This window comes from Nannospalax galili, unplaced genomic scaffold, assembly GCF_000622305.1.
Source record: "Nannospalax galili isolate Female #2095 unplaced genomic scaffold, S.galili_v1.0 scaffold1199, whole genome shotgun sequence".
In the NCBI taxonomy this organism is placed as follows: Eukaryota; Metazoa; Chordata; class Mammalia; order Rodentia; family Spalacidae; genus Nannospalax; species Nannospalax galili.
In genome coordinates, this window is record NW_008342713.1 from 17,333 (window position 1) to 40,467 (window position 23,135).

The 23,135-nt window shown below is 37.8% G+C and overlaps 1 protein-coding gene across 1 annotated transcript in view; it reads left to right on the plus strand.

Moving 5' to 3' along the window:
• Positions 1–7,558: 7,558 nt before the first annotated feature.
• Positions 7,559–23,135, plus strand: part of C2cd6 (C2 calcium dependent domain containing 6) — a gene marked incomplete at its 5' end in the record, with an annotated part of 123,566 nt that continues 107,989 nt past the window's right edge. Inside the window, 5 exon segments of the mRNA XM_029566263.1 lie at positions 7,559–7,645; positions 10,272–10,323; positions 11,595–11,749; positions 21,534–21,656; positions 22,969–23,013. Coding sequence (XP_029422123.1) covers positions 7,559–7,645; positions 10,272–10,323; positions 11,595–11,749; positions 21,534–21,656; positions 22,969–23,013 — 462 coding nt within the window.

The following is a 23,135-nucleotide window of genomic DNA, read 5'->3' on the forward strand; positions in this document are numbered from 1 at the left end:
AACACTTGGATGTTTGCGCATGCATCTCTGGTCTCTATGTATCGATTATTACTAGTCACAATTGGTTACACTTGGATCCTTGGCACCTCAGTATGGATATAAAGTCATCGGATAGATTTCAATGGTAATGTTTTTTACCTCTACTAATTAACATGAAGCAAATTTGTATGCTTCTTCATCAAATATAACTCATAATTTTTATTTGTTAATTTTTTGTGTGTATTTCATACAGAACATCCCAAACAATCTTATTCATCTATATACCCTCATCCCAAATGGCATTCCCCCATAGCTGCCCCCTCCACTGGAGCCCATCTACTCTGTCATCCCTGCTCCACTGGAGCCCATCTACTCTGTCATCCCTGTTACTGTCCACTGTGTTGTCGGCACCCCCAGCCATTCTCCAGTGTTGTCCATCTGCTGAATCTAGTCAGCCTATCTAGAGAGCCTTGTTTTAGGAAGATCAGCTGTTCCTCTTCTAGCAGCAATCAGTTGTCAATATTCCTTTAGATAAGATTGGGGTGTGCTGTTCATTTTCCAAGTTCTATGCTGGGTTAGTATCTGGGAGTCCCTTTGGCTTTTCTTGGAAGCATGGAGGAAATGTCTCTTCTGTGTTGACCCTCCTCTTTGTAGACTGGACACTGGTTCAAGTCCATCTGGTGGGGTCTCCACAGCCTCCTTGATCAAGAGGACAGGTGACTCACCACAGTCACCTTTGGGTATATGCCAAGGAGTGGTATAACTGGATCAAATGGTAGCTTCATTTGTAGTTTTTTTAAAGAGTTTTTCACACTGCTTTCCATAGGGGTTGAACAAATTTATAGTCCCACCAGCAGTGGATAAGCATTCCCCTTTCTCCACATCCTCTCCAACATTTAATATCATTTGTTCTCCTGATCTTAGCCAGTCTGACTGGGCTAAGATGGGGTAAACCACATCTTAAAGTGGTTTTAATTTGCATTTCCCTAATTACTAGTGATGTTGAACACCTTCTAAGATGCTTCTTAGCTGACTTTCTAAAACTAAACTATAAGGTAAATTTCTTAAAGTATCCAAATTATGTTGTATTTACTGAAGTACACATTCAAAATAAACTTTCCAGCTAGGCATGGAGCTCATGCCTATAACTCCAGCACTTGCCAGCTGAGGCAGATGTATTTCTGTGAGTTTGAGGACAGCTTAGGCTATATAGTGAGCTCCATATTAGCCTGGGATACAGAGTGAGACTTTTCCTAAAAAATAGACTTTGAAAATAAGATAAAATGTGTTGGTTTTATATTTTTGTGATTATATAGTGATTGTAAATAGCTACATTAAACTACAATTAAACCATATATAACAATATGTGTGTATATATACAAAATGATCAAAAATATATTAAACTTTTCAATTGTTTATTGATGCTTATTTTTAATTTTTTATGAAAAAATTTTGGTGGTGCTGGATCCCACGGCCAAATGCATACTAGACAAGCACTCCACAAATGACTTTATCTGTAGTCTTACTTTATTTTTAATTGACAAATAATAATTTTATTCTGTCAGGTATAATGTAATGCTGTAATATCTGTATAATTGTGGAATGATTAAATGAGGCCACTTAACATATCACCTCACATCCCTGCCATTTCTTTGTGGTGAGAATATTTGAAATCTACTCTGGAAATTTTGAAATGTGTAATACATTATTATTATGTATATTCACCATGCTATTCAATAGATCAGTGAAACTTATTCTGCTTATCTAACTGAAACTTTACACACTTTGACCACATCTCTCCTCCCCACCCACCCCTGCCCCCCACCTGCCCCTGCAGCCTCTACTAGCTACAATTCTACTTTGTACTTTTAATATTTTAATCAAAAATTTCAACCAGGGCTTTGTTGTGTACTTTGAGTTGAACAAATAATTCTTGAAAAGTACTTAGTGATTTGGGAAGTTAATACTTATTAATAAGGTCATTCTCCAGTTAAGAAAAAGTGGGGGTAAGGTAATTCTCCTTTTAGTTTCAATTTTTTTAGACAGGGTCTCACTATGTAACACTGAGTGACCTGGAACTTTATGTAGATCCATGTACCTCTGTCTCCTATGTGCTAGGATTAAAGGTGTGCATTACCACGCCTGGCTCTAGACTAGTTTTGTTGTTATTGTTGCTGTTTGAGACAGGGCCTTACTATGTAGCACTGGGTGTTCTGGAACTTGCTATGTAGACCAGGCTAGCCTCAATTTCACAGACATCCTCCTGCCTCTGCCTCCCATGTGCCACCACTCCTAGGTTAGTTTTAATAGGCTTTCCCTTTTCCTCTTTGACCTTTCTCCAGAAAGACTTTCTCTTTACCTTCTTTTTACTTGGGCTATTTAGAATTTCCTATGTTGTTTCCTTTCCAATTGTTCAAATATTTTCCTATCATCTTTGTGGCTATTTCTGTTTTCAGTTCATTGCACTAACAGCATGAAGCAGAGGCTGCCTAGTAACTTACAGGTGATGGTAAAAAGCTCTTACTCTTCAGTAGGCCTCCTCTGATAACACCCCAGTGGAGGGGAGAAAAGATTCCTTATTACTGCTGAGTGTGGATGGAAATCCAGGCCATCTTGATGTCTGTAGATACTATAGGTAGTGTCCTAGTTTGTTTCTTCATTGCTGTGACAAAACACTCTGATCACTACCAACTTGGGGAGGAAAGGGTTTATTTATCTTACATCTCCTGGGTCACAGTTCATCAGAGAGCCCAAGGTAGGAACTCAGGGCAGGAACCTGGAGGCAGGAGCCATGGAGGATCACTGCTTACTGACTTGCTCCCTTGGCCCTGGCTCAGCCTGCTTTCTTATGCAACACAGGCCCACCTGCCCAGGGGTGGCACCACCCACAGTGGGCTGGGCCTCTCACATCACACAGCAATCAAGATGTCTCACAGACATGGCCACCGGCCAGTTCAATGGAGGAAATTCCCCAATTGAGGCTCCCTCAACCCAGGTGTGTCAAGTTGACAGTAAAGCTATCCAGCACAGGTAGAATACTATAGGCAGAATGTGGGTGATACTCGTTATACCAGAAGGGATGAAGTTCTAGCTCCTTACTTGGCTCTTTTAGTACCAAGTGAGAGAGAGAGAGAGAGACAGAGACAGACAGACATAGTTACAATAGATCTCTTGAAATATATTCCACCCTTTTAAAGCTATAATTGTGTATTCTTTAACAACTATCTCCTCATGCTCCCCAAACTCTGATAAAATCACCATTATACTCTTTACTTTAGAATTCACCATTCATTCATGATAAAACCTCTCAAGAAATTAGGCATAGAGGGACTGAGACAGAGACAGAGACAGACATAGTTACAATAGATCTCTTGAAATATATTCCACCCTTTTAAAGCTATAATTGTGTATTCTTTAACAACTATCTCCTCATGCTCCCCAAACTCTGATAAAATCACCATTATACTCTTTACTTTAGAATTCACCATTCATTCATGATAAAACCTCTCAAGAAATTAGGCATAGAGGGACTGTATCTGAATATAATGAAGGCCCAATACTATAAAGTACAGCTAACACACAGAATAGGGAAAAATTAAAAACATTTCTTCTAAGGCCTGGAACAATATAAAGATACCCTTTGCCACATCTATTCGACACAGTACTGGGAGTATGAAATTACCTAGACAAGTTCATAATAATAAAAAAGACATCTAAATTGCAAAGGAGGAAGTCAAATTGTCCCTGATAGTAAAGTCAAATTGGGAGAAAGCACCAGGACACAGACAAAAACTCCAGTGGGATAGAGTTTATTAGCAGAGGAAAATGCACGGGACAATTCCCCTATCTGGATAGAGGAGCTGTTGGTCCACAGGTTGTTGGCTGGGGGTCTTTATAGGGGCCTTGGGGAGATGTGGAAGCCAGGAAAATATTTGTTAAAAAAAGTTGGGGTGGGGGGCAGGGAGCCCAGGGCTTATCAGGAGAGAATAGCCTCAGTCAAACTGCCCCCTTCAGTCCTCTTCCATCAGCCAGGATCTGGGTCAAAAGGTGTAAAGGTGTAAAAAGTCTCTTTATCCTTTAAGATCATCAAAAAGGGAGCATGCTGTGCTGAAGCTGCTCCTTGCAGTAATCTGGTCTCTGGTCAAAAGGTGTAAAGAGTCAGTTTATCTTGTCTTTGGATGGTCAGGGCGCTGCTCATTAACTCAGTTCCTGTGTTCTCAGGGGGCCTGCAAAACTGTGAGGCCCTGCTGCATTGGGGGTTGCTGATCTGAACCCTAACAGTCCCAAGTTGTGAATGACATGATCCTTTATATAGAAAACTTTAAGAGTCTACCACAAAACTGTTAGAGCCAATTTAAAAAATTCCATAAATTTGAATACAAAATCAACATGCAATACTCAATAGTGTTCCTATACACCTAAAGCAAACTATTTGAAAAAGAAATCAACAAAATATTTTTATCTGTAATAGCTATAAAAGTAAAATACCGAGGAATAAATTTAACCAAGGAGACAAAATATCTCTACACTGGAAACTATAAAACATTGATGGGAGAAATTGAAGAGAGCACAAATAAATGGAAGTTTCATGTGTGGACTAGAAGAATGAATATTGTTAAAATGTCTATACTACCAAAAGTGATCTATAGATTTTATGTTTTGCATATAGAACATTGACATACTTTCAAAAGTTAGATTTTTATGAAATGTATACTCTAAGGACTCTCACTTTTTCTTTTATTCCATTCTTTGCAGCCCATCCTTTCCCACCTTTTTGAGAACCAGTTTTTGGTTTATTCTTCCTGTACTGCTGGTGTTCTATTGTGGGAAGCGAGCACAGCTGAGTCAGCCAGATGGCGCCCTGGCTGGCTGCCAAACCTCGTGCTGTTTACTCCAACTCTTGGCTGATTGCCAAGGCTCGTGATTCCCGCTTGCTTACTCCAAAGTATGGAGAGGCCAAACAGGTGAGGCCAGCCTGGTGATCTTGCTACATGCCTATGAGCTACACTCTGCCTGGCCGCTGCACGTGTGTGAGCCCTGATTGATACCGGCTGGGGGGAGGGCTGTTGGAAACGCTATATAAAGAGCTGAAGTGTGTAATAGTGAGGACACAGCATCATAAGGAACCAGCATCATAGTGAGCCAGCATCATAGTGAAGAGAACATGAGAGATAATACAAGAGAATAAAGGAGAAAGAGAAACAGAAGCTTGAACCTCACCTTGGTGTCTGTGTCGTCTTTCCTGGACTCTGCTGGACAGAGTCCCGGCTCGCGACATTCTATCATTGCATTGGTCTGTATATTACTCTGAGAATCTGTGCTAGTTTCATTGTTTATTGCCATAAACAATTTAAAAATTGGGTTTTTTTGTTGTTGTTTGTTTTTTTAGACAGGCGGGGTCTCACTGTGTAGCCCTGGCTGCTCTGGAACTTGCTATGTTGACCATCAACCCACAGAGATCTCCCTGCCTCTGCCTCCTGACTGCTGAGATTAAAGATGTGTGCCACCATGCCTGGCTTGCAATTCAGTGATTTTTAAGCTGCACAGACTGTCTTTATAGAGTCTGATCATTTTTCTAGGATATATCTTGGGGTAGATCATTATGAGTCAATTTTCCAGATACACAGTAAGTCCCATCAACAAGTAGATTTTCTCTTATTGCCTAGAATTTTCTTGGACTATAATTTTAATATTAGCATTCCCCAATGCTTTGGGTTTTTTTTTTCCTTTTTCAAGGATTTCTTATTTGCTTCCCTTCCAGTTCACTGACTTTGTTCTAACCCTCTATATTTATTTCTCTATTTCTTTTTCTTTTATGTGTATGAGTGTATTGCCTGCATGTGTCTCAGTGCACCCATGTAGTGCAATGCCTGCAGAGATCAAAAGAGGGCATCAGATCCCCTAGAACTGGAGATTCGGATGGTTGTTAGCTGCCATGTGTGTGCTGGAAATTGAAGCCCGGTCCTCTGCAAGAACAGCCAGTGCTCTTAACCACTGAGCCATCTCTCCAGTTCCAATTTCTCTATTTCATTTTCATTCTCTTTACTGGCTTCCTGTCTTTTTCATTGCCCCTTATTAAATTTCATTTGAATCCATTCTACCTTGGATACCTTGTAATTCTATTTTTGAGACAGATTTGTCTTTTTAAAAAATTGTTTTTGGGGCTGGAGAGATGGCTCAGTGGTTAAGAACATTGACTGTTCTTGCAGAAGACCTGGGTTCGAATCCCAGCACCCACATGACAGTTAACAACTGTTCTTAACTCCAATTTCAGGGGATCTGACAGCCTCCTCTGTCCTCTGCGGGCATTGCACAACACAGGTGCATGCAGGCAGTACATGAATACACATAAAAGAAAAATAATAAATAAAATATTTAAAAAATTTGTTTTTGAGTTCATTAACACTCATTTATTTTTTTCTTTTTGGCCCATTACTAAATTTGCTATTGTAGGCTTTAAAAAATATTCAAATGTATATTTGAAGATGTTTAGTTCACTTTGATATCTGTGTCATAATTACTTCCCTTTTGTAATTATTTAGGGGAGAAGAATTTTTACCAGTCAAACATTTCTCTCCATTTTCTTCCTGTAATAGCTTTTAATGCAGGTGGTCTCATTTTCCTTCTTCTTGATCACCTCTCATGTCTGATTCAAGTGTGTCCTCTTTTTTCAACATATTGGATGTTTCAGAGGGTAGGACAGGGGCTCTGTGCACAGAACTTGTAATTGATAGGAAGTGAAAGGATAAGGTAAACAGGACTTGTGGTTCTTGTTGTTGTTCTGACATCCTTAATTTCCCCTATAATGCCCTTCTTTTTTCTTACTGCCATGTAATCAAGGAATACCTCTTCATCTCTGTCTTCTTTACCCCAGAAGCAGGACCCCTAAGAAAGCCATATCTGGTCCTTCAGGTCTGTTCTCTATAGCCAGAACTGTACCATGTTGTAGTAGAATTTTTGTACTTAGTGTTGAATTTTCTCTTCAGATGATCTTACAGATTTTCTTCTCTTCATCCCTACCCATAGGCTTGTGGCAGAAGTTCCAGGAAGAGCACTGATGAAATTTTTATTTTTGCCCTTATAGAAAGCTAAGAGTTGTAATAACCTTTAATAATGTTGGAGGAATGTGTCCTATGTAGTTTCATTTTTGTTCCTCATTTGGATGTATTTATATTTGCGTATAGAGGTTCAGGTTCAGGTGACTCTCACCTTGGGGGCAATTGGATGGGGTCCTCCTATCAACTTTTCAATATATCCCATTGTATGTTCAATCCATCAACAAACTGAATAGCTCATTGTTCGTACTGATCATACACAGGCCATACTGGTCTGCACTGCTCTCTTTCCCAGTTTCCTTGCTAATTTCATATCTGAGTTCATGGTTGTTTCTTTGCTTACTTACTGATAAACTATTGAAGACAGAAATGAGTTTCTTTCTCATATTTATATCCCACTGCCTGGAGCACCAGATCTTTACTGGACACTCATCTATTAACATATTGAATTGAATTAACATTTTTTATCTGGTTATGGTCTTCTTTTTCTTCTAAAGTGTTAAGTTGGTTTATGTACATTATAGATTCTGAGAAAAACTCTGCGAGGGTCTCAGAGTGAAGAAATGGTAGTAACACAGGAGACACCAGCTTTGATACCATTTGGAGATGTGGTACGTATGAGTAACTTTCAACAAACCTGCATAGATTATTTCTAGTGTAATATGAAGCAAAGCTGATGTTTATCATTTGGTAATTGAAAATTATGTGAAGAAAATGGTCCTCTATGATAAACATATTCGTGAATTTTTATTATTGTTTCATTTTATGTGTATAAATGTATTGCCTGCATGTGTGTAAGTGCACCTGTGTCATGCAGTGCCTATGGAGGTTAGAAGAGAGTGTCAGGTTGTTAGCTGCCATGTGGGTGCTGGAAATCAAACTCGGGTCCTCTGCAAGAGCAACCAGTGCTCTTAACCACTGAGCCAACTCTACAGCCCAAATTTTTTATTTTTATGAGTCATATAACCATTGAAATATTCATTGGAATTATGGAACACAAATTTACAGAAATAATGTTTTCTATACTAAGGATTCCCAAATCCACTTGCATCAGAATCACCTAGAATAATTTTAAGACGTTGCTTTTAGATGACACCTAAGATCTAATTTAGAGTGTTGGAAGGGAGGGCCTGGGAACCAGTATTTTGCTGAGGTCATCAAGTGCTTGTATTTATTGTCATTGCTGGATTGACCCATGGTTTAAAAATTGATCACTCACCACTTTTTTATGTCTTAAAGCCCTCAGAAATAAGAGCAGATATAGTCCCCCCCCCCATACACACACACACACACAAAGGTAGGACCTAATATTTAAGGTGAAAACAATAAAAAGTTTTGTTTTTCTAATTTGGATGTTTCAGAGGGTAGGACAGGGGGCTCTGTGCACATTTGGAACCATCAAATATTACAATAATTTTCTACTTATCTTTCTTCATCTTTATTCTCTTTAAAAATTTTTATTTATTATTATTATTATTATTATTATTATTATTTTGTCTTTTTGAAGCAGGGTCTCCCTGTAGCCCCAGCTCTCCTGGAACTCACTATGTAGACCAGGCTGTCCTTGAACTTACAGAGATCTGCCTGCCTCTGCCTCCCAAGTGCTGGGACTACAGGTGTGCACCATTTTATGTGTATGTGTGTATTGCCTGCATGTATGTAAGTGCACCCGTATTGTGCAATGCCCATGGAGGACAGAGAGGGTGTCAGATCCCCTGGAACTGGAGTTACCGATGGTTATTAGCTGCCATGTGGGTGCTGGGATTCAAACACGGATCTTTGGCAAGACAGTCAGTGTTCTTAACCACTGTGCCACCTCTCTAGTCCCCATCTTCTTTTTAAAATTGCATTTATTATTGTTTGCGCACGTACGTGTGTGTGTGTGTGTGTGTGTGTGTGTGTGTGTGCATGCACGTAAAGGTCAAAGGACAACTTGTGAGAGTCAATTCACTCTTCCAAACTCAGGTAAAACAAACTAAGATATTCAGGTTTGACAGCACTTGAGACCTCCCCTGACCAACAACTCATAAAGAGCTGTCTTAGTTTTTTGTTGCTGTGATAAAATGTCCTGACAAAATCAACTTAAGAGAGAAAGGGCTTATTGTGGCTGACAGTTCGAGTACAGTTTATTGTGGTGGGGAAGTCAAGGTGACTGAGGCTGGTTATGTTGCTCAGGGCCTGGTCCTCTATAGTTAAAATGGGTCTTCTCTCCTCAGTTAACCTAATCAGGATAATCCCTCACAAGCATGCCCAGAGGCCAGTATAACAGGTGATTGTAGATCCTGCCAAGTTGACAATTAACACTAGCCACACAGCTGGAATCCCACACTTGGCAATGGGATCTTTGTTTAATAACCCATGACTTCTGGGAGCAGCATTATCCATCCATGCAGGTACCTTCAAACTTTCTTTTTCTCTTTTAAAATTTGTTTTTTAATTAGCTTACAAGTAGTAGGTTTCCACATGGCTTTCTCACGCATCCTTAAAAGAAAAAAAATTTAGGCCAATGAGGTAGCTCAGTGGGTAAAGGCACTTGCCAACAAGTCTGATGACTTATTAAGTTCAAACCCTGGGAGACACATGGTAGAAGGAGAGAGCTGACTCCTGCAGAGTTGTCCCCTGAACTCTATGTGTGTGCCATGGCGTGTTCACACCGACACTCATATACACAAATACTCTTAATAAAAATTTTTAAAGAAAAGGAAACATTTTTAAAAAGATTTATTTATTTTTATTTTTTGTGTATATGTGAGTGCCTGAATATGTGCACCCCATGTGTGTCTGGTATCCATGGAGGCCAGATGAAGATATCAGATCCCCAGCAACTAGAGTTGTAAGTGATAGGGAGCTGCTTGATGCGGTTACTGGAAACTGAACCCCAATCCTCTGCAAAAGCAACAAGTGCTCCTAATCCCACTGAACTATCTCTCCAACGCTAAGAAACATTTTTTTTTTTTTGGTCTTTTTGAGACAGGGTCTCCCTGTAGCCCCAGCTGTCCTGGAACTCACTATGCAGACCAGGCTGGCCTTGAACTCACAGAGATCTGCCTGACTCTGCCTCCTGAGTGCTGGAATTAAAGGCATGTGCCACCACGCCTGGCTAGAAACAATATTTTTAATGAGAAAAACAACAAAAAGTATATTCTAAAAATTTAAATGTAGTTCAGTATAAAGTAGAAGGAAATTAACTTTTTAAGAAGTGCATTTACCATCGGTGTTTTGTTTGGATTATTGTAGGTTGGCTGCCTGGCTGTTCATATAAAGAGTTGCAGACAATTTTCTCGAAGGTGTATCCTTTTGGTTTAAAAATCATAGTATCACCACATCTTGCTGTTTCATTTATTTATTTGCTATGTTACTAACCTCTCCAAAATGTCGTGGCTTAAAATACTGTTTTACTATCAAGTACTCTATGCATCCACTAGGTGATATTTGTACTTCAGAGTGTCTTAACTTGGGCTGGAGCTTGGCAGTTCAGAAGGGTTGAGGTGTCTGGAATGGCCCATTTAGTGTGGGTGCTTGGAAGGCTGGACTAAGCTGGGGTACTGGAATTGTTAGAATTCATTCTTTTCATGTAGTTTCATCCTATCCTTCTCCTGTAGTAATTATTTTTAAAATATAATGTTCAAATATTTTTATATCTAGCTCACAATAGTTTTTCATGTTTTCTTATATTTTAAACTCTAGTGAATGACTTTCTCATCCATCTTAATGTCATTTTTAGTTGTATTCATTGTATTTATGGATTAAAATGATCACATGGCCAACTCAGCTTCAAGGACAGGAAAAATAAACTCCACTTTTTGGTATGGAAATTAAAAAGATTTTTGGCCATCTGTAATTTACCTCAATTACCACATATGTTGTTTTGTGCCTTTGAGACAAGGTCTTGCTATATAGTTCAGGCTGGCTTTGAATTCTCAATCCTCTTGCCTCAGCCTCCCAACTCCTGGAATTATAGCTCTGCACTACCACATCACTCTATGCTTGCTTTTAATCCAGTCTTATTATGGTATTTCTCCTTTATATAAAGGGGGAAAATTCTATGCATTTTAAGATAATTAAGTCTTAGAAACAAAATTCTTTCAATGTATGGAGTATGAAAGATGGCAAGGAAGATCAACACAGTGAAATAAAGTATATTGTGAAGTGAATTTTAGAATAGAATGCTATAAATTTTGTCTTAAAATTAAATCAGTTGATTTTTTTTGATTTCTACATAATTGTGCATAGAAAATAATTTCAACTGTATATTGTATATACTTACTCAATTTAAAGTATTGAAAAATTTGCAAAGGAATTAGGATGGGAATGTGAGAATTCAAACATGTTAAGTGAACCAAAGAATAAAGCTTCTATTCCTACTTACGTTGTGTCTAGCAACAGCAAGCAAAAATATTTTGAGAGACTTTTTCTGTTGTTTAATATACTCTACAGTTACCTTTTATACCAACTAGGTTGATTTTTATGTTTTGACTTGCATTGTATTAAACAATGATTTTATAATGTGTTATTTGATCAATTGCAACAAAACTTGTTTCCTAAATAGTCTATTTCCAGTCATTTTACAGCAGTATACTAATTTGTTCATTCGTATCTCTATAAACCACATTGTGAAGCGAACAAAAATTCATGTCTTGAAATCTACTAGCAATGAAAAGAATGAAAAGAACTTTGTAATTAAATTTGATGAAGTGAAGTATTTTTCTGTACAGGTAATGTTAAAATTCTCTTCTAGAGTAATAGCATCTCTTTATAATTTCAGATATTTTGACTACTTATATCTTTTTTTTTTTTTTTTTTCTTTTTTAGACAGGGTCTCCCTGTAGCTCCAGCTGCCCAGAACTCGCTCTGTAGACCAGGCTGGCCTCGAACTCACAGAGATCCGCCTGCCTCTGCCTCCCAAGTGCTGGGATTAAAGGTGTGTGCCACCATGTCTGGCTATCTTTTTTTAATATAAGAAAATAGTTTTATTCCTGATTTTTAGTTCCAGACAGTTTACAAACATACTGACTGATAATGTGGCTTAGCACCTAGCAAAGCAGTTGAGCTAACACCCGTAAATACAAGTAGGGAGACAGCATCCACTAAGGTTTCTCTCCATGGACTCTTCTTTTAATATCATTTTAAGAAAATCGTAGACTATACAATATGCATGGGCAGAAAGGCAGCTAGGCAGGTCTTCTGAACACTCAAGTGCAATAAACAGTGTATCACTCACATTTACAGGTTTCACATCAAAATGATGACACCCAAAAATGTGCTCCTTTCAGAGGATAGCTTCATTAATGAAATGTTATGTATTTTAATACTCTGCTACAATACTTCATACACTGCAGGGAAATTAAATGTAAACATAGTCACCAGATTCATGAAGACTCCTTTCCCATTAGCTTTTTATTAATAAAAGAATCACGGTTAGTTCATAAATAAACAGAAAAATGAATAAGCACATGATTTGAGGTTTAAGATGAAAACTTGTAAAAATTACTTTGATATATAGCAAAGTTAACAACACACTAAAACCAACTATTCCATGTTTTTGCCTTGTGTGAATTGCCCATAGTAAAAAAGGAACAACGTTTTTAGCGATAGAAGCTGTAATAAACTTATATTTGGAAACTTCTTTTTCAAGAGGAAGGAGAAAAAAGATTTAAACAAAATTAAGGGCTAATTAAGACCCTAAGAAAGGCATCATAAAATCAGGGAGGCTGTGTGCTTACTGTGTAGAACTTTATTTCCCTGACAGTGGACAGGAACAAAACCTGCACTGGGCTTGTACTTTTGCCTATAGTCTAAGTTTCCCTTAAGGATCACTAATCTACAACAAAACACTTCACAAGCGCACACATTTCCACAGTCTCCTGATAGAAGGAAAGAAAAAAAAAACCCAAAAGATTCATATTCTTTTTTTTCGGTCTTTTTGAAGCAGGGTCTCCCTGTGGCCCCAGCTGTCCTGGAACTCACTATGTAGACCAGGCTGGCCTTGAACTCACAGAGATCCGTCTGCCTCTGCCTCCCAAATGCTGGGACTACAGGTGTGTGCCACCATGCCCGACAAGGCTTATATTCTTAAAACCCCAGTAAAATAGTCCCTAAAATAATCTTGATCATTTTCTTGGGTGTTCCAAAGCCACTGAGCTGTGTAAAGAATGCAGATGCCAAGAAAGCCTTACATGTATTATTCACCTATTTTACTCATGTTTAGAAAGTCATCAACTCCAGTGGGAGAGATGACCTTTCAGGAGAACCACATACTGGGTGTGAGTGACCTTCTTATTTTTTTAAAGCTATTAAAAAAAAAAAAAAACGAACACTGTGCCTGGATGATGTCTCCCCTCAATATAAAACCTACAGCTTCTCATTTTAAAAGGCTCAGTCAGCGAGGGGACTGTGTGCAGTTCATGTCCAGTAACAGAAGTAGGCTGCATCATTTGTGGCTTGCCTCCTTTCCAGGTAACCTGACTCCTTCACACCCACTGCTCTGGTCCTAGGCCCTCTGACTTCCTCATGAACTACCTCTCTGGAACTTTCATTTCCACTGTTTCAAACCTACACCTCCAGTACCCCATCTTTCCAGCCCGTGCACCTGCCTCCACCACACAGAGTACCCTCACCTGAGACCCTGAAATCACCTTCCACCTTACCTGGGCAGCCTAGGGACTCAGGAATCTGGTTGTGGTATAAGTTCCCCTATCAACATGACAGCTGGCTTCCGGAAAGGGATCCAAAGGCAATCAACATATTATATCGAACAGAGCTGGCCAAGGACCTTAAACTATAGGCAGAGGTGTTAATGCAGCAGCTTCATTTGAACAATCAAATCTCTATATACTGGTGAAAGACTTTGTTCCCCAACCCAGAATCCAAATACTACCCCCAAACCCATCAATTCATTGTGATAATATAGTATACAGAACAGGATTCAGGAGCCTTCTGTGAATCCTGAACTGGAATCTCTCTCCTCATTGGTTTGCTGAGAATACAGTAGCCATTACATTCCTTTAAAAAGGTAACACCACCAGGAGCCGCAGTGCTCTGAAGTAATTCTGTGTTCAGTGGAGAAGGGAAAAGAATCAATATGCATTCTCTCCATGGAAATGGCAACCATTGTGCTTCCCAACTACCTCAGGATTTAGGGAGTGGAAGGCCTCAGAAAGGAATGACTGCCAGGGTGGGGGCCCAATGCTTCCTTTCAGGAGTCAAAGCAAGGTGAATGAGGAGATCATGCCATTTTATTAGAGTCATAGGCATCCACCGGAGATGCTTTCATAGAAACAGTCTCTCTGAGATCAGCACTCAAGGTGGAGAGGGGCGTCTCTGCACTTGGGAGGCAGAAGCAGGTGGATTGCTGTCCGATTGAGGCCAGCCTGGTCTACATAGTGAGTTCCAGGCCACCTGGGGCTACAGGGAGACCCTGTCTCAAAAAACAACAAAAAAGGGGTAAAAAAGAGCCAAAATTATGCTTTTTCACTTGGAATTTTACAGTGTTTTACTTCTATGTGGTGGCCTGTAGTGGTGGTTTATTAAGAAGCAGCACACTGAAGTGCCTAGTCTCAATGAACTTCTTTCCTGACACGTTGTTTGTGGTTCTGAGTGTTTATCGTGGAGGTTTTTCTCTCCCTTGCTCTTCTTCCACCTGCCCTTTCCACCCTTTCTTTTGTTTTAAATCTCTTCTCCCTTCTCTCCTCTTATGTATTCCCCTGGTACAAACTCCTCTAATTGTTTGCACATAGATCGCACAGTCTTTATAACATCCCCAAAGATTGTCTGATTGTCAGGCTCATACACACATTCTCTTATTATCATCTTTGTGTTATAGTTGAATAAACTGAGGTGCTGTGTGATTAACGAACTTTGTTGAGGTCATAGAGCTAGGATGTAATGGAGCTGGGAATGTATGTAATCTCACTTAAAACCTCACTTCATAATTGCCTCTCAAGTAGAACTTGATATGCTTCTGTTTACAGGTAAGCTTCTTAGAAACTCAAAAGTTTCTCAAAGCTTTCTTTTAAAATAGTGGCACTAGGCTGGAGAGATGATGGCTCAGCAATTAAAAGACCACATGTGCACTAAATACACGTTTTTAAAAAAGCAACAAGCAAGATATAGCTTTAAATTAATTTCTTTTATTAACATATTAATTGTATAAAGGAATGGATTTATGACATTTAAAATCTCTTTTCTATTTTTTATTTTTATATTTATGTGTATGAGTGTATTGCCTGCATGTACATAAGTACACCATGTGCATGTAGTGCCCATGAAGGCCAGAAAAATGTGTTGGATCCCCTGGAACTGGAGTTAAAGACAGTTATTAGCCATCATGTGGGTGCTGGGAACCAAAACCATGTCCTCATCAAGAGCAGCCAGTGCTCTTAACCCTGAGATATCTCTCTAGTCCCTTCCTATGACATGCATAGAGCATACTCTGAGTGTGTTAACTTCTCTGTTATCCTCTCTCATCTTACCCTCCCTCTTTCCTCCTTCTAAATCACTACTAGTTCCCATTATACTTTCATGTCCCTTTCCTCTAAATTCCAGATATGAGTGTACATGTAATACAAGTCTTTGTAAGTCTGTCTTATTTTGCATAACATAGTGATCGCCCATTCTATCTTTTTCCTGGAAATGACATAATTTTATTCCTTATGACTTAATAAAATTCAACTGTATTATACATACCACCTTCTCATTGCCCATTCAACTGTTCATGGGTACCTAGGAAGATTCCATAGCATATCTGTTGTAAATAGGGCCACAGTAAACATGGGCATGCAGGTTAACTGTACTGTGTGCTGAATTTGGTTCTTTAGGTATGTAGCTAGAAGTGCTGTAACTGGATCATGTGATAGTTTTATTTTCGGGTTTTTGGGGAACTTTTTACTGATTTCCATTCCCACCAACAATGTATAACTTACTTTTCTGTACCCTCCCAAGAATTCCTTTTTTGTTTTCTTGATGATATCTATTCTGATTGGGGTGAGATTGAATCTGTGTAGTTTAGATTTGCATTATCCTGATGACTAAAGATGTTGAACATTTTTTCATGTACTTTTTTGCTATTTTAACTTACTCACTTGAAATTCATCTGTTCAGTTCATTTGCCCATTTTCTGATTGGATTACTTAATCTGTTAGTGTTTAATTTTCTGAGTTCCTTACATATTCTGAATATTAATCTCATGTCATACGAATAGCTGGCAAAGATTTTCTCTAACTCTGTAGACTATCGTTTACCACTGTTGTTTCTTTCGTGAAGCTTTTTAGTTTGTTGCAATCCCATTTGCCAGTTCTTCTTGTTATTTCCTGAGCTACTGGAGTTCCAATTAGAAAGTCATTGTCTGTGTATATATCTTGAAGTATTTTTCTCCAGTTCTCTCAAAACTTTCAGGTCTTTGGATCTGGAGATGTGGTTCAGTGGTTAAGAGCACTTACTGTTCTTGCAGAGGACCTGGGTTTAGTTTCCAGGACCTGCATGATAGCTCACAGCCTGCTGTAACTCCAGTTCCAAGGGATCTAATGCTCTCTTCTGGCCACTGAAGGTACCAAGCACACACATGGAATATTTATATACATAAAGTTTAAAAAAATAAATCTTTTTAAAAGTTTCAGGTCTTACACTAAGACCTTTCATCCATTTTGAATAGATTTTTATTCACAATGAGAAATAGGGATATAGATCATTCTTTTACATATGATTATTCAGTTTTTCCAGCGTTGTTTGCTGAACAGGCTGTCCTTTCTCCAGTATATGTTTTGGCACAGTTGTAGAAAGTTAAGTGGCTGTAACTGTGTGGGCCCTAGGTCCTATTTCATTGGCTGTGTCTGTTTTTGTTCTAGTACCATGCTGTTTTGGTTACTACAGCTCTTTAGTATAGTTTGAAATCCAATACTATGGTACCTCCAACATTGCCCTTTCTGCTTAGGATTGCCTTGGGGTCTTTTGCACTTCCATATTAAGAGTTTTTTCCTGTTTCTGTAAAAGATGCTACTGAAATTTTCTTGGGGATTGCATTGAGTTCAGTAACACAGTTTTTTGGTTTTTGTTTTTAAAAAAATCTTTGTTGAGACAAGGTCTTGCTATATACTCTTAGCTGGCCTAGAACTCAATGTATAGACCAGGCTGGTCTTAAATTTGTGGTGATTCTCCTGCCTCTGACTTCTGAGTTCTGAGATCACAAGCTTGTACCACCATGCCAAGTCATTTTAACAACACTGATTTTGCTGATCTGTGAACATGTGATGTCTTTTCATCTTCTAGTGTCATCTTCAATTTCTTTTCTCCATGATTTATAATTTTCATCGAAAAAAGCCACTGCAAGCTTTCGTTAAGTTTATGCCTAGGTGGTTTTTGTATGTATACTTTTTCTTTTTCTTTCTTTTTTTGAGGCTATTATAATTGGATTTCTTTTGTGGTAAGGTGATTATTACTGTATAGCAAAACTGCTGGATTTTGTGTGTTGATTTTATGTCCTGGTACTTTGCTGAAAGTGTTTATCAAATCTAGGAGTTTTCTGGTAGCATCTTGAGTTTTTTACTGTGAGATTATAATAATCTAAAAATAAATGATTTGATTTCTTCCTTTACTATTTGTTTCCTTTTTGTTTATCCTCTTGCCTTACTGCCTTTTTAAAGATCTGAAACACTATACTGAATAAGAGTGGAGGCAGTTGGCACCCTTCTGCCACCCTGATTTTAGAGGAAAATCTCTCAGTGTTTTCCCACTTAATATATTGTTGGCCATTGGCTTGTATGTAGCCTTTATTATGTTGAGGTATCATCCTTACAGTCCTGCCTTCAGGGTGTGTGTGTGTGTGTGTGTGTGTGTGTGTGTGTGTGTGTGTAAAGATGCATATGCAAATATGTGGGCAACTGTGTGCATGTGCATGTGGAGGCCAAAGGTCAACCATGGATATTGTTTCTTAGGAGTCAACCACCTTGTTTTTTGATACTGAATCTGTCATTAGCTTGGAGCTTGTCAGGTAAGCCAGGCTGGCTGGCCAGTGAGCCCCCAGGGATCTGCAAAAAAAGATTACAAATACGGACTACCAAACCTGGAATTTTTTTCTGTCCCAATTTTTTGTTATAATAAGACATGGATATAATAAAAATGTATCAATTTAACTTTTTCAATATACAAATAAGTGGTAGTAAATGCTATTTGTACATTTTTACAGTTGTACATGAACTCTGTAAATATATGTGCTCCATCTATGCATTTAGCTTAACAACATTAGAATTCATGGAAAAGAAGAATGTTATGGGCAGAATGTTTGTGCCTGCCTAAAGTTCATGTGTTGAAATCCTAAGCCCTGGTGTGATGGGATTAGGAGTTGGCCTTTGGGAAGTGTGTTAGGTCATGAGGTGGAACTCTCATGGTTAGAATTAGCACCTCTGTGAAAGAGACTTCAGAAATGTCAGTCTGTAAAAAAAGAAGACTCCCAACAAATGTGTCATCTTGCTGCTGAACTTTCTAACTTCTAGAACTGTTAGAAATAAATATTTTCTGTTTGAGCCATCCAGGCCACGATTACTTCTGTAATAGCAGTCAGAACTAAGACACAGGCGAAAACTTGATGAAGAGAAAAGAGAGGAAATAAAAGGAAGGGGACAATGCCATAAGGAATGTGTACAGGGGCTTGGGGATATAGCTCAGTTGTAGAGTTTGCTTAACACTGACAAGGTCTGGGTTTGAGCCCCAGTACATGCAAGTGCACAAACCCTACTTGTAAACAAAATATAATTGGATTCTCTAAATTCAGCCTGACAGTCTTTGCATTTTAATATTTTGTATTATTATTATTTTATGTGTATGGGTGTATTACCTGCATGTATGTAAGTGCACCCATGTTGTACATTGCCCACGGAGGTCAGAAGAGGGTGTCGGATTCCCTAGAACTGGGGTTATGGATGGTTGTTAGCCACATGTGGGTGCTGGGAACTGAACCCAGGTCCTCTGCAAGAGCAGCCAGTGCTCTTAACCACTAAGCCATCTCTCCAGCCCCTAGTCTTTGCATTTTAATTAGATCATTTACTCTGTTAATGTAATGGTAATATAGTTATATAGTTGAGGATTTTTTTTTGTTTCAACTGAGCTATGCATTGGTTTTTCTTCTCTTTTGTTTTCCTTGAGATTAGTATTTTAAAATACCATTCTATTTTTCCTCTCTTCCATGCATGAAGATTACTCTTTTCTAAAATGGTTATTATAGACATTATAATATGTATACTGATCAAATCCAGTGTTTAACAACACTTCCATCCTCCCTGCATTGCCAGGATCTTTGAAATTTTAATTCCATTTATTTTCTTCATTATTATTGTTCTATATTTGAATCCTCTTGTCTGTAATTTGATTTTATTTAATTTAGTTATCCTTTAGTTTACATAAACTAAACCAACCACTTTAACCCTTCTTACAGCTCAGATCATTCTCCTGGGATCACTTATCTTCTGTCTGAATTATTAATTTAAAATTTCCTTCCTATGAGAATCAATTGGTAACAAATTCAGTTTTTGATTGCAGAAAAATGTCTTGAATCGTATTTTCATTGAGCATAGAACTCTAGGTTTGCAGCTATTTTTTGAAGTATTCTATTGTCTCCTAGTTTCCCATATCATGCGTGGGCACTCACTTGTTAGTCTTTAGGTTTTAAAAACAGTTTGTCCTCTCTCTCTGTGCTATTTTTTCTAATTTTACTCTGATACATATTTTATTTGGCTATGTTTCTGTTGTGTTTGGATTTATTTGGTTTTTTAAACTGGATTGTTGATGTTCATTGGTTCTGAAATTTTCTTAGCTATTATTTCTTTAACTGGTGCCCATTTTCTCAATCCATTGTTTTTTCCTGGAATTTGATTAACACATATTAGATATTCTTACACTGTCTTCCATGTATTTTAACCTTTAAACAAAGTTTCCATAATTGTCTCTTTTTGGCTCACATTCTCAATAATTTATTGGCGATATGGGAGGTATGGCCCAGTTGTAGAACATTTGCTTCACATGCATAATAGTGAACAAATAAATAGGTCTTTGATTTTTGAGCTTGCTAATTCTCTTACAATGCATCTAACCCGTGGTTGAATCCATTCTATTGTTTTTATTAAATTACTTTAGTTTTCAATTCTGCAATTCTATTAGTCTTTATTCAGGTTTTCTAAGTCATTTTCACAGTTTCATGTGCTAGCCATAGATATATTTTCAGCTTTAAAAGAATGGGGTGGGGCTAGAGAGAGGGCTCAGTGGTTAAGAATACTGGTTGTTCTTGCAGAAGACCTGGGTTCAAATCCCAGCACCCACATGGCAACTAACAACTGTCTGTAACTCCAGTTCCAGGGGGATCCGACAGCTCTTCTGACCTCTGTGGGGAATTGCACGACACGGGTACACTTACCTACATACAGGCAATACACACATACACATAAAATAAAAATAATAAATAAAAAATTTTAAAAAGCTCTTTAAACAGAGTAAGCATAGTTTTTTAAAAAATAACAGCATTTGAAGTTTTTGTAGGTCTGTCTGGTTACTTCCCATTTATGCTGCTTCATTTCCATCCTGGCTTAGTAGGTTGTTTTTTTTTTTTTTTTTTTTTTTTTTTTTTTTACTGATTTCTGTTCTACCCAATCTTACTATTTTATTCAATGTTTGTAATTTTCTAGAAGACAGACTGACTCTAATCATCTAAATGCCAGATTGCGACAAACTGACCTTACCCTCCTAATCCCTATCGAATCCCCATGCTGGCCTAAACTGGCTTACCTTCTTTCTATTACTGAGGGAAAGACAGTCAAAAACACGACTCAGTGAAGTTTCAGAGTTTGAGGTGAGCCTGGGCTGTAGAACAATACTCTATCTAAAAAGAAAGTCTCACGTATGGTCATACGATATCAACCACGGGAAAGAACACTCTGAAGACACTCATAACTTTGAGAATGGGAAGCATGGGATTTATTTCTTATCAGGAAAAGTGTATATAAATGTTAATGGTTATGTAATAATATTGTGACACAGAGCTCAGAGTTGGGAGTTCAGGCAGATGTATATATTTTATCTAAAAGCTAAATATCAGAGAATGTAAAGGATATTAGATATTTTGAAATATTTGATTTTTGGATAGCCTACATTTGGATTACCTGGGTAATTTGGTTTCATATTAGAGCTATTGTACTACCTTTGATATGTAATTTCAGTAAAATATTGAGGATGACTCTATGTATAGTTAAAAAGACAGTGTTGGCAACAGATAATTTAAAAAAGGTCATAGTTAACATTGGACATAAACAAGATCTTTATTTTTTTATATTAGGATCTATGTAAAGATAAACTTGAAAAATTACAAAGCTGACATCCAAAAAGTAATAATTAGTTATGACCATGACATAATATAGTTTATGGATATATTTGGAAATTGTGTCTGAAATTAGGAGTTAAAATTTAATGCTTCTTTATGTATATACATATATATGTATATATATATATTTTTAAATTGAGGTTCCCAGACGTCCAGATGATGAGCGGAACACTATTTTCTTGGAACTAATGCAAGCTGGAGATTCAGAAAAACATCCTCTCTTTTCAGGCAGTGTTGAGGTACATCTTTATGAAGTAATTCAGGTATGTATAAGAAATCCATTTTCAGCTACATAGTGGCACATACCTGTGATCCCAGGACTTGGGAGTTGCAGACAGAATTGTTAGGAAGGAATTCGGGATCATCCTTGGTTACATACTGAGTTCAAGGTCAACCTGGGCTATAGGAGGCCCTGTCTCAAAACAAAGCAAAAAAGGAAAGAAAGAAGCCAGTCTTTTCATCTTGGTACCACACTGTCTAGATGGTATTATTGTGGTTTATAATTTCTGATGGACTCCTTTTGTTTATTATCTTCCATCAAACTCATGTGCTTAGGAAACAAAATTTTGACTAAATGAATATTTAGTGACCCAAATGTCTGAAAACACTAGATTTGTCAGATAGCACGCTGCTTAAAAGAGGAAAACTTTGAATCCCCATATGAGATCATGGAATTTGAAGCAATTGAGGGTAATGTGGAGGTTTCTGCTTTACCTCCTGACCTCAACTGAGGTATATGGGGTTTTGGAGAAGCGTAATGAGCCAGGTCTCAGGCAAAGAAGAGAAATAGAAAGAATACTCAGTGAAGTACTCAAAGATGTAAGGTTGTTAACCATGAAACTGAGAATCATAAAAAATGCTGGGAAGAGGGGCTGGAAAGATGCTTAACAATTAAGAGCACCTACAGCTCTTGCAGAGGACCCAGGTTCAGTTCTGAACATCCACATGGCAGCTAACAGCCATCTGTAATTCCAGTTTTAGGGAATCCAGTGCACTCTTCTGACCTCCAGGGACTCCTTCATACATGTGGTACACATGCATACACACAGGCACATATACATACACATAAAAATAATAAAGAAATCCTTTTAAATGCTGGGAAGAAAGGCAATAGTCATGGGATATTGGATTAGGTGACTCGTGGACAGCAGAGATGACCACAGTTGATGACCAAGGATAGCGAAAGTTTACCTGGTTTAGTAGATCCTGTCAAGCTTTGGGATGTGAGAGGTACTCCACCTTTCAGGGGCTTGTAATGTATATTTATGTTTAACTCCTCAGGAACAAGCCTGGCAGTTGCTCTAAGATTTCCAAAAAGGCCTTATACTATAAATGTTAATACCAACATTTATTTCTGTTACTTACACCTGAATATTTTCTTCTAATGAATATTCATTATATTTGTATTTCAGTTTAGTAAAATTATGTTGTACTTGTATTTTGTCTCTTATACTCATATGTGTGTTTGAAAAATCCCTACCTTATTTTGTATTGTAATATAATGTAGATAATATACAGATAAATACATGAATAATTCCACATTTAGGAACTTATTCGTCCCTATTTTTTTTCTAGAAAGGCTGCTTTACTGAAGTACTACAAATGATGCGTAAAAACACAGTAAGAACTTTACAAAACTTCCTAAATTTTAAGCACATATATTTTAACATTGTGCAACATTTTATTCTGATATTGTTTATAGCCTAAATCATTTTTAAATTTATTTTTAAAAAATATTTATT